At 45.5% G+C, this 12,696-nt stretch overlaps 1 protein-coding gene across 3 annotated transcripts in view; it reads left to right on the top strand.

Moving 5' to 3' along the window:
• Nucleotides 1-12,696, top strand: part of CACNA1E (calcium voltage-gated channel subunit alpha1 E) — a 498,615-nt gene that overhangs the window by 430,849 nt on the left and 55,070 nt on the right. For all 3 annotated transcript variants that reach the window (XM_079980995.1, XM_079980994.1, XM_079980996.1), the window contains 7 exons: nt 2,611-2,748; nt 4,118-4,319; nt 4,878-5,042; nt 7,770-7,880; nt 10,178-10,261; nt 10,549-10,674; nt 11,714-11,779. In XM_079980995.1, the coding sequence (XP_079837121.1) occupies nt 2,611-2,748; nt 4,118-4,319; nt 4,878-5,042; nt 7,770-7,880; nt 10,178-10,261; nt 10,549-10,674; nt 11,714-11,779 (892 nt within the window). The remainder of the gene's footprint in view (nt 1-2,610; nt 2,749-4,117; nt 4,320-4,877; nt 5,043-7,769; nt 7,881-10,177; nt 10,262-10,548; nt 10,675-11,713; nt 11,780-12,696) is intronic.

The following is a 12,696-nucleotide window of genomic DNA, read 5'->3' as shown; positions in this document are numbered from 1 at the left end:
TTCTAAGACGCTAAGCCGCTTATCAGCTGATCCGCTAAGCCGCTTAACAGCTGATCCACTAAGCCGCTAAGCCGCTTATCAGCTGATCCACTAAGCCGCTAAGCCGCTTATCAGCTGATCCGCTAAGCCGCTAATAGCGCTAATCCGCTAAGCCGCTAATGGGCTTGCTTCGCAAGACGAAAAAACCGCAAGACGAAGAGACTCGCGGAACGGATTCTTTTCGTCTTGCGAGGCACCACTGTATTCAATAAACGTTATCCAATCTTCTCTAAATGTATGTTCTTCTTGTTCTCTTATTCTATTTGCCAAGTCTGCAAGTTGTGCGTATTCTGTCAACTTAAGTTGCCATTCTTCTTTGGTTGGGACCTCGCTCATTTTCCATTTTGGGGCTAAAAAAAACACGGGCCACAGTTGCTGCATACACTAATAACCTTTTCTGACACCTGGGGATTTCATCTTGAATTATTACCAACAAAAAGGAATCTGCTTTGGGGGGGAAGTAATTTTAAACATTTTTTCCAATTCATTCTAAATCATTTCCCAGTACTCTTTTACCCCTTAACCCCATGGACATTTAAACCCGAGGGCCTTCTCCAGGTCCTCGTCCAGTTCATCCCTTTCAGATCTATAGTTCTATGATGCTATGACCCAAGGTCCAAAACTCCTAGGAGAAGCATGGATTCTTATCCTCATTTTTCTTTAGAGCTGGAGGCTTGATCTTCATCTGTCGGTTTTATCTTCCTTCAGGTTGCACTAATCCTACTGTGGTGGAGCAAGGACAGACACCCAGGTCTTACCTGTAATCTCCCTGCTCTAAACCACACCTGGATATAAACTCCACTGCAAGACTCAGACTTTCTGGGCCTGTCTCAGTTCCAGAGGGCGCTGGAAGGTCTGTTTTTGGAGTGAAAGATGCTCACAGGGGAGGGAAGATGAACCATCCTGGAACCACCCTGTAATCCTCTCCTCACTACCGCCGCCACTTCTGCCCCCAACTCAGCACCCTTCTGACATTAAAAGCCTGGGCAGTGTGAGAGTGACATTCAGAGAAAGACTGTGGGGAGGTGATTTGCAACCAGGGGGAGGATTTCAGAGCCTCCTCTCCCTGTGTGCTGTGTTTCACATCTGATTACTCTAGGAGTCACCAATCCTCCTGTTTTGTGCAGGACCAGTTTTAACAAAGGCTGCCACCACCAACACATAAACATGGGCTGTGCACTATAGATACAGTATTGTCCCGCCCTTGGTTGTCTTCTTCCTGCTTCTCCCTTTCCTCACTCCCTTTATTTTATTTCATTTTTTAAATGTTTATTTGGTTTTCAAATTCAAGTTTTACAATCACATATCCAATATATAACATAGAAACAAGATTCCAAGGAATCTCCTGGACTTCCAGGAGAGCCAGTGTGGTGTAGTGGATAAGAGCAGTAGACTCGTAATCTGGTGAACCGGGTTTGCGTCTCCGCTCCTCCACATGCAGCTGCTGGGTGACCTTGGGCTAGTTACACTTCGATGAAGTCTCTCAGCCCCACTCACCTCGCAGAGTGTTTGTTGTGGGGGAGGAAGGGAAAGGAGAATGTTAACTGCTTTGAGACTCCTGAAGGGGAGTGAAAGGTGGGATATCAAATCCAAACTCCTCCTCCTCCTCCTCCTCCTCCTCCTCCTCCTCCTCTTCCTCTCCTTTGTGGGTCCTATTGTTAATCATTTCCTCCTGCATCTTTTAAAATAAGCCAATATTTTTACATCTCCATTATGTCCAAAATTCACCATTAAACTACAAGTGTTATTCCAATCCTGCTTACAGTTTAACTGTTTACCATGGTTTTTAAGATAAATTATATTTTTCCCCATTCCTTATTGGTCTTCCTGATTTCTGATTCCTTTTTGCCAATTCGGCATAATCCATCAACTTGATCTGCCATTCTTCTCTGGTCGGGACTTTATCTTCTTTCCATCTCTGGGCCAATAGCATCCAAGCAGCTGTGGTCCCATACATAAATGGTCTTTTCTGCTCCCTTGGGGTCCTCTTTCGCACACTTACTTGGCCAAGTCAGGACTTAAGACCCCCCTTTCAAGGAAAGAAAAGGAAAGAATCAAATGGCCCCATATTATTATTGTCATTATTATTATTTATGAAATGTATGTACAGTGGTGCCCCACAAGACGAATGCCTCACAAGACGAAAAACCCGCTAGACGAAAGGGTTTTCCGTTTTGGAGGCGCTTCGCAAAACGAATTTCCCTATGGGCTTGCTTCGCAAGACAGAATGTCTTGCGAGTTTTTCCGACTTTTTTTTCCTTCCCCCCCTTTTTCTAAGCCGCTAAGCCGCTTATCTGCTTATCCGCTAAACTGATAAGCCGCTAAAAGCCGCTAAAAGCCGCTAAGCTGCTAATAGTGCCAATCCGCTAAGCCGTCAATGGGCTTGCTTCGCAAGACGAAAAAACTGCTAGACGAAGAGAATCGCGGAACCAATTCTTTTCGTCTTGCAAGGCACCACTGTACCACACTTCCTTGAAGGATCACAGGGTTGTTTACAGTATCGGCTTAGACCTCTTTCACCCCGACAGTGCGGCAGTGAAAGGCTAATCACCATCTCTCTCCATCTTACAGAGGCCACTATGTGGACCACGAGAAAAACACAATGGAAGTGAAATGCCGGAAATGGAAGCGCCATGAATTCCACTACGACAATATCATGTGGGCTCTGCTTACCCTCTTCACTGTCTCTACCGGAGAGGGGTGGCCGCAGTGAGTATTTCCTTTTGCCCTTTCCAGCGAGGTTAGTAGCGGAAGCGTTTGAGCTTAGCCTTAACTAGTCCAAAACATAATGGAATGCCTGGCACATTTATGTTTCAGTGTCAAAATTAAAAATTCTTGACGTGTTTTTATGAACTATAATTGTTGTTGTAAACCACAATGGTGTTTTTTTACACGGTGGCATATACCGTATTTTTCGCCCTATAGGATGCACTTTTTCCCCTCCAAAAATGATGGGGAAATGTGTGTGCATCCTATGGGGCGAAAAATACGGTGCACACCGACCCCTCTCACTCTCCAGGCTTCAGGAAGCTATCCGCAAGCTGTGGGAGCCCAGCGCGAAGTCGCGCAGCTCTCCCACGGCTTGCAGAGAGCTGCCTGCATCCTGAAGCCTGGGGCGTGCTGAGCTCAGCGCACCCCAGGCTTCGAGCTTCGCGCAGCTCTCCCACGGCTTATGGAGAGCTGCCTGCGGGCTTCAGGCTTCGCGCAGCTCTCTGCAAGCCGTGGGAGAGCTGCGCGACTTCCCTGTTCTGGGGGCTGGGGTCGGGGGAAGCTCGGGCTGGGGGGAAAATAATTCCCCCCCCTTTAGGTAAAGGTAAAGGTACCCCTGCCCGTACGGGCCAGTCTTGACAGACTCTGGGGTTGTGCGCCCATCTCACTTAAGAGGCCAGGGGCCAGCGCTGTCCGGAGACACTTCCGGGTCACGTGGCCAGCGTGACATCGCTGCTCTGGCCAGAGCCAGAGCCAGAGCCAGAGCCGCACACGGAAACGCCGTTTACCTTCCCGCTGGTAAGCGGTCCCTATTTATCTACTTGCACCCGGAGGTGCTTTCGAACTGCTAGGTTGGCAGGCGCTGGGACCGAGCAGCGGGAGCGCACCCCGCCGCAGGGATTCGAACCGCCGACCTTTCGATCGGCAAGCCCTAGGCGCTGAGGCTTTAACCCACAGCGCCACCTGCGTCCCCCCCTTTATTTCCCCCCAAAAAAACTAGGTGCGCCCTATGGGGCGAAAAATACGGTAAATATTTTTCAAAAATAAATAGATGTGTAGATAGGCTGTTAAACTGGGCCACACGTTATTTTTGTGCTGTGTTCTAGGAATGCTCTGAGGATGGTTGAGCCATCAGCAAAGGGTAGGTGATAGCTCAATCAGTAGAGGGCGATGCTCTAAATCTCAGGTCACGGGTTCAAGTCCCATGTTGAACAAAACGTTCCTGCATTGCAGGGAGTTGGAATAGATGACCTGTGTGTTCCTTTCCGGCTTTATGATTCTATGTGACCTTTCTTTCTTTCTTTCTTTCTTTCTTTCTTTCTTTCTTCTCTCTCTCTCTCTCTCTCTCTCTCTCTCTTTGTGTTCCCAGGGTTCTGCAGCATTCGGTGGATGTGACTGAGGAGGACCGCGGCCCCAGCCGAAGCAACCGCATGGAGATGTCCATTTTCTATGTGGTGTATTTTGTGGTCTTCCCTTTTTTCTTTGTGAACATCTTTGTGGCTCTCATCATCATCACTTTCCAGGAGCAAGGAGACAAAATGATGGAGGAGTGCAGCCTCGAGAAGAACGAGGTAACGCTGCAGTGCAAATGGGGCAGGCCTGTGGTGAGAGATGGGTGTCATTGTTATTTATTGCTTGGGAAGCTAGGCAGATACTTCCAAAGCATTTGGAACATCTGGATTCACACTATTCCAGTGCTGGCTAGAAGCACCTCATGATTACCGTGGTACCTCTGGTTGCAAGCGGGATCCATTCTGGAGGCCCGTTCGCAACATGAATAGAACGCAACCCGCAGCGGCGCGTCTGCACACATGCAGGTTGCAATTCGCTGCTTCTGTGCATGCACGTGACTTCATTTTGCGCGCCTGCGCATGCGCGAGCAGCGAAACCTGGAAGTAACCCTTTCGGGTAATTCCGGGTTGCCGCATGACGCAACCTGAAAAAAGTATCGTGAAGCAAACGTAACATGAGGTATGACTGTATAAGTCGGGAAGGGGGGTACTTTTGTGAGTTCACAACAATACAATAATTCGCAATGGGGGTAATAATTTGGATGCCAACTGACGGTCTTCTTCTTCTTCTTCTTCTTCTTCTTCTTCTTCTTCTTCTTCTTCTTCTTCTTCTTCCAGAGAGCATGCATTGACTTTGCCATCAGTGCCAAACCCCTCACCCGCTACATGCCGCAAAACCGGCACACCTTTCAGTACCGGGTCTGGCACTTTGTGGTCTCCCCATCGTTTGAGTACACCATTATGGCGATGATAGCACTGAACACTGTGGTTCTAATGATGAAGGTGAGGAGAACCTGGGGCGACATTGACCGGCTTCCTGGCAATTACAGTGATCTGGCACAACCAGAAAGTTAACGTTTGAGCGTGGTTGCCACCTGGGAGATGCCTTCTCTTCCCTCCTGATTCAGCTCCTTGGCTATAAAACAAAGCAATTAAGAATTGCGAATGATGGGAAGCACCTGAGCAGCATTTCACACAGATGGGGAGCCTGGTGCCCTCCAGATGTCATTAGACTACATCTCCCATCAGTCCTGACCGTTAGATGTAGAGCTTGGGGATGATGGTAATGGGAGTCTAGTAACACCTTGAGAGTCAGAGGTTCTCCACCCCTGGATTAATTTGATTGTTCGCATCTCTCTGTGGTCTTGGGCAAAGGTTCTTTCCCAGCCCTGCTCCCTGGGAGTGCCAGGGATGGAAGATGGACCTTCTGCATGCAATTTTAATATCAAGAATTGTCTTCTTATTGATCTTATGTAAGTTACTCTGGGAGCCTTTGCTGGCTGAAGAGTTGGTTAAAAATGCATTAAATGAAAAAGAAGCATATGCTCTACCTCCAAGCAATGGTTTTTCCACATTTGGAGATGCAACTAAGGATCACTTTAATCCTATACAGTCATACCTTGGATCTCAAACTCCTTGCCTTCCAAACAAATTGGCTCCTGAGTAACCGAAACCCAGAAGTGAGTGTTCAGTTTTTTAACGTTCTTTTGGAACCCGAACGTCCAACATGGGTTTCTGATTGGCTGCAGGAGCTTCCTACAGCCAATCAGAAGCTGTGCTTTGGTTTCTGAACGTTTTGGAAGTCAAACAGCCTTCCGGAACGGATTCCGTTCGACTTCCAAGGTATGACTGTATTTTGGATGGATGTCTCAAGTCATTTAAGCATACATACATTTGTGAGATTTTGACCAGCTTCGGCCCATCTGAAGCTGATACAGGCTTGTCTTATCTTGAGCCCAAGCAGAGCATCGTCACACAGCAGAAGGATAAGCAGTATGTGCTACATTCTTAATTTTTATTTACACTCTATGCTAAGAGAATACAAACATGCATCTTGCCTCTGTGAGAGCAGAGAAGCAACTCCTCTCGGAAACAAAGAACACCGAGAGAACAGTGAAAAACCGGAAACCAGTGAACGTCACATCCAGTCTCCCATTCCCGTGGGAATCCAACAGTACTCTGACTGTGGAATGCAAAACAATGTCTTGTGACTGCAGTTGCTGCTCCGTGCGGGAAATAGAAACCAAAAACGTTAACTTAAATATTTAGCGTGTAAATGTGACCATCACTTATTCTCAAGCATGGATCCTATGCACATATATACAGGAAGTCATCACTTCCTATGCGTCCCTGTCAAGTGTGCAGTTTTTGTCGAACCTGGGCTTGCTGCCATGCAACGTGTGACGCGTCCACCTACAGCTTTCGCTGTTTGCCAGTCTGTTTAGCAATAACATCATAAGACCACACTTGATGTGTGTTTCAATTGTGCTTTCAAGTGTTTTCATAACTTCCCCTCATATGCGCATATATATATATATATGTGCAAGCGTACACACACACCCCATCAGTTATATTCTCATAGGTTGTGTAGCAACTGCCTTTTTTCTGTGCTACTGGCACCCTGCAGCAATTAATTCCATGGGCCTTTATCACTTGCCACACTTTGTAATCAGAATGGATGTCCCAAGCAGCTTCACAGTGAATAAAAAGCCACAGAGAATGCCGAATTGGGTAAAGATGTGTTGGTGGATCTCAACCATAACTCTTGCTAAAGGTAAAGGTAAAGGGGACCCCTGACCATTAGGTCCAGTCATGATTGACTCTGGGGTTGTGGTTCTCATCTCGCTATACTGGCCGAAGGAGCTGACGTTTGTCCGCAGACAGTTTTTCCGGGTCATGTAGCCAGCATGACTAAGCCACTTCTGGCGAACCAGAGCAGTGCACGGAAACGCCGTTTACCTTCCCGCCGGAGCGGTACCTATTTATCTACTTGCACTGGCCTGCTTTCAAACTGCTAGGTTGGCAGGAGCAGGGACCAAGCAATGGGAGCTCACCCCGTCACAGGGATTCAAACCGCCAACCTTCTGATCGGCAAGTCCTAGTCTCTGTGGTTTAACCCACTGCGCCACCCGCATCCCATAACTCTTGCTACCAGCTGCCAAATCAGTGAATTCCAGGACGACGAACAGGAACAGAACTTGCTGACGAGTAACTTGATTTTTAGTTAGCTTTATTATATACAGCAGAGTAAAGCACAGCTTTGTACAAGTTACTATATACACAGACGAGATTCAAACTCCTACTCTAAACTCAACACTCCAACAACAAAACTGCTGTGTCCTACTGCTTATAAGGAAGAACTTAGCCAATCACCACCTGTTGCTAGCCTTCCCTGTCTCCAAGCAGATTTCTCATGTAATCTGTTTAACTTGGCTTGTTGCCAACCCACTAATGGGTTGCTCATACTCAACTGCTCATACTCAATGTCTCAACAAGATGTTCAAACAAACCAGTTCTGTAGAAGCTGGGCATTGTTATGTGTGGACGTTTCACTTGATTTATCCAAGATGTGTGGAGTTTTGTTTTTCTTTAGTTGCTAACTGAATTTTGCATCCAAATTACGCATGCGAAAATATAACCCTTGCAAGAAACCTCTTGAGTGGTTGTTTTAATACAAATGGGACCGAGGATATGATGACTCTTCTTTTCCTTCTCTCTCTCTCTTGGCAGTACTATTCTGCTCCCTACACCTACGAACTAGCTCTGAAGTACCTGAACATTGCTTTTACCATGGTTTTCTCACTGGAATGTGTCCTGAAAATTATAGCTTTTGGCTTTCTGGTGAGTAACAGAGTTTGTAGGGGGTGGGAGAATTAGCTTTTTGGTGATGGGCAGCGTCAGTTGCATCAAATAAAAATGCCCTGTACTGCTGGATCATATCAATTGTTTTTATCGAGTTACCATATTTTTCGCCCTATAGGACGCACTTTTCCCCCTCCAAAAATGAAGGGGAAATCTGGGTGCATTCTATGGGGCGAATACAGGCTTGCGCTGAAGCTTGGAGAGTGAGAGGGGTCGGTGCGCACCGACGCCTCTCGCTCTCCAGGCTTCAGGAAGACATCCGCTGCCTAGGCAGCCCTGCGGGAGTTCCCGCAGGGCTGTCTAGGCTGCGGATAGTAGTTTGCTTCCCGGAGCGCCGGGCGCCCTGAAAGCAGCGTGCCCGGCGCTTCGGGAACACATCCACAGCCTAGGCAGCCCTGTGGGAGGTTCCCGCAGGGCTCCACACGCTGCGGATAGCAGCCTGCTGCCCGGCGCGCAGGGCACCCTGAAGCAGAGCACCCCGCACACCAGATAGACATCCGCAGCATGGGGAGCCCTGCAGGAGTTCCCCGCAGGGCTCCCCACGCTGTGGATAGCAGCCTGCCGCCCTGAAGCAGAGCGCCCCTCGCACCGGGCAGACATCAGCCAGCCCCACAAACTCGGGGGACAGCAGGGAGGCGCAGCGCCGCCATCCTGCTGTTCCTCGACCTGGTTCGGTTTCCCCGACCAGCTTTTGGGGGGGAAATAAAGGGGGGGAAATTTCCTTTATTTCCCCCCCCAAAAAAAAAACTAGGTGCGTCCTATGGGACGGAGCGTCCTATGGGACAAAAAATACGGTAGTTAAGTATGCCCAAGTTCCCAGAAGTTTGAAGGAAAGCTATGACAGATGCGGCTCTTGTTTCGCTCCCTGGGTATCTTATGAACTAGATGCCAGATTCTGAAGGGTTATATTTCACGAGGCTCCTGGAGAGCAAGTTATGTTTACGATCCATTGTACAATATATTTGACATGTGTTTAGTTACTGGAATCTGTTAATGAGAATGTATGTGGTCTGACAGTGTTAAACTGGGATCTGTAGGACCGCAATAAAACTCCCAGCTTTGTTTTAACACAGGCTTCGTCAATCTCGGCCCTCCAGATGTTTTTGGCCTACAATTCCCATGATCCCTAGCTAGCAGGACCAGTGGTCAGGGATGATGGGAATTGTAGTCTCAAAACATCTGGAGAGCCGAGGTTGAGGAAGCCTGTTTTAAGAGATTCCTTTAATCTCTTGTCTATTTCTTCTTCTGTATTTCTCTCTCTTTTTTTCCCCTGCTTTTCTTTTTCTCTCTTTTTTCCTGTGTTCTCAGTGTATGTAGATCAATGTTTTAGTTTTGAGACCCCCCAAAAAAGATATTTGATATTAAGCTTTGCATTTCTCTTTATAAATCCTAATAATCCCCCCAAATTAAATTCCTTATGTTGCCATATATATACACACACATTTTTATTGATTTTTTTAACATATCATTTCCAACAATCATTTAACATAAATTCTTACCTTACACAATATTTTAGACTTCCATCAACAGCCTCTGAAGATTTTCCATTCTTTAGCACTTATTCTGCATTTCTTAATTTCTCTATTACTTTTAATTATCATTAAGTAATAATTCTCTTAATAATCTTCCTTGCAATATTTCACATAATCCTCCTTACATAAATACTTGCAGTCCTACTAGCGTAATCTGTTTATTACAATTCCTTTTTAGATAGTTCAAATATTTACTCCAGTCTTCTAAGAATCTCTGGTCCCGCAGGCTTTGAATTCTTCCTGTTAATCTGTCTAATTCTGCATAGTCCATTAATTTCATTTGCCACTCTTCTTTCGTCGGTAATTCTTCTTGTTTCCATTTCTCTGCCAACCTTATGTTGCTTTGGCAAAAATGGGTGGCATAACCATTCTGATCCTTAGTTTTGGGGTGAATGTTGTGCTATGCCCCTCTTTGATGTGGGTCCACAAAATAGAACAGGAGGTGCCTGTTCCTTGAAGGCAGCCACCAAGTAGAATGAGGGCAAATCTGCCAAGAATGTGAATTCCATCGATAAATATAAACCAGTTATAGTGAATGTACCTTATACAAATGTACACTGTCCCTTGTTCATGGGATTGGTTTCAGCCTGTCTTCGTACAGGGTGAGTCTTTTACAAGTGGCCCCATGGAACGTGTTTACTCTGTATCCATGGGGCCTCTTTTAAAGGACTCACCCTATATTTGCTGTTACTTGGATGTTCACACCACGGTTTATTCTTCCCCCTCCCCCCGATCTTCCTTCAGAATTATTTCCGCGACACCTGGAACATCTTTGATTTCATCACCGTGATTGGCAGCATTACAGAAATTATCTTGACGGACAGCAAGGTGAAATTCTCCTCCATTCTATTGCTCCTCCTTTGAGGGGAAGTTTTTAATGACTGATGTTTTAATGTATTTTTAATCTTTTGTTGGAAGCCACCCAGAGTGGCTGAGGAAACCCAGCCAGATTGGCGGGGTATAAATAATAATTTATTATTATTATTATTATTATTATTATTATTATTATTATTGGAATTCAGGGCACAGGGATACGTGTGTTGCTTTTTGGCTTGCTTATGTTTAAAATGTTTGATCTCTCTTCATCTCTCTTTCTCTCTGTGTCTATTTGAAAGTTGGTCAATACCAGCAGCTTCAACATGAGCTTTCTGAAGTTGTTCCGGGCTGCCCGTCTCATCAAATTGCTTCGCCAAGGTTACACCATACGCATTCTGCTGTGGACTTTTGTGCAGTCCTTCAAGGTAAAAAATGGCTGACCGCTCGTCTCCTTCCCAAGATTTGCGAATTAAAAACTCAGACTTGACATACACCTTCTCAGGGCACCTTTTGCACAAAAGGTGGTCCATGTGCAAACCAGAGAATCTGTCATCTGCTAAGGGCATGTTTTGGGAGGAGAGGAGCTGTTCCTATGCAGTGCCGGATTTATGTATAAGCTAAACAAGCTAGAGGGCCCCACTCTCTTGGCCCCCCCAAAAAAATTTAAAGGGGAAAAAACTGGATGTACATTTCCAAAATATAAGATAACAACAAATAAAATAAAACCTACATACAGCAACAGTGTTTTGTGTTGTGTAGGCTCCTGTGATGTAAGTAATGGGCCTCGCCTGCTCCCTAAAATATCACTGGTTTACTCATTTCTATGTATAGGGTGCTGACATTCTGCATGTGCAAATGGCTTTAGATACCTATTAGGTCCGTAAATTGCCATATAGCATATATTCAACACAAAAAACAGCTGGACATATAAAGGGCCCCATTACCTTCAGCAGCTTAGGGCCTGGTCAAACCTAAGCATGGCTTCTGATTGGCTGCAGGAAGCTCCTGTAGCCAATCGGAAGTCGCGGAAGCCCCATCGGCCGTTCAGCTTCCAAAAATAGTTTGCAAACTGGAACACTCACTTCCAGATTTGTGGCGTTCAGGAGCCAAAACATTCGAAAACTAAACTGTTCAAAGCCAAGGTACGACTGTATATGCCACCTTGAGTTCTTTGGAGGAAAGTTGGGATATAAATGCAATAAATCAAAATAACAATAAAAGCCACCATTTTGCTGTAGCTCCAAGTAACTCGGAAACTGAGCTAACTCACCAGATTTCAAAGGGAAAACAAAATGCTTGCCTTTTTGTTTGTTTGAGCTTATTATTTGAATGATATTTTTTTAAAAAAAAATTGCCGGTGTTAAACAACTTGGGCACCTCAATGTAAAGGCAAAAATACAAGATATTTTAAATAAATGCTGTGCATTTAATACAACAAAACCTTTCATTGTCTGCATCTTTCAGGCCCTCCCCTACGTCTGTCTCCTGATTGCAATGCTCTTCTTCATTTATGCCATCATTGGAATGCAGGTAAGGCACCACCTGAAAGACCTAAGATTCTGTGTCTGGCAGGTAAAGGAGCTAGAGGCTGTTTGTGAGGTTTGAGGACAGAACATATTGATCATGAATAATAACAATAATAGTTACCATTAGGTGCTCAATTGATGATGATGATATAGTGGTACCTCTGGTTATGTACTTAATTCATTCCAGAGGTCCGTTCTTAACCTGAAACTGTTCTTAACCTGAGGTACCACTTTAGCTAATGGGGCCTCCCGCTGCTGCCGTGCCACCGCCGCACAATTTCTGTTCTAATCCTGAAGTAAAGTTCTTAACCCAAGGTACTACTTCCAGGTTAGCACAGTCTGTAACCCGAAGTGATTGTAACCTGAAGTGTTTGTAACCCGAGGTACCACTGTAATAGTAATAATAATAATAATAATAATACTTTATTATTTATACCCCACCCATCTGGCTGGGTTTCCCCAGCCACTCAGGGCGGCTTCCAATAAAACACTAAAATACAATAACCTATTAAGCATTAGTAGCTTCCCTAAACAGGGCTGCCTTCAGATGTCTCCTAAAAGTCATATAGTTGCTTATTTCCTTCACATCTGATGGGAGGGCGTTCCACAGGGCGGGCGCCACTACCGAGAAGGCCCTCTGCCTGGTTCCCATCAGATGTCAAGGAAATAAACAACTATCTGACTTTTAGAAGACATCTGAAGGCAGCCCTGTTTAGGAAAGTTTTTAATGTTTGATGTTTTATTGTGTTTTTAATATTCTGTTGGGAGCTACCCAGAGAGGCTGGGGAAAACCAGACAGATGGACGGGGTATAATTATTATTATTATTATTATTATTATTATTATTATTATTATACCTGCAGAGCAGTTTCATTTGTCGTCTGATCCTGAGTTGTTCAATCTGGTATTCAGCCATGCAGAC

Source organism: Podarcis cretensis (assembly GCF_951804945.1).
Source record: "Podarcis cretensis genome assembly, chromosome: 6".
NCBI classification, from domain to species: domain Eukaryota; kingdom Metazoa; phylum Chordata; class Lepidosauria; order Squamata; family Lacertidae; genus Podarcis; species Podarcis cretensis.
The sequence above is the reverse complement of the archived record's forward strand: the minus strand, read 5'-3'. Positions and strand labels throughout refer to the sequence as shown.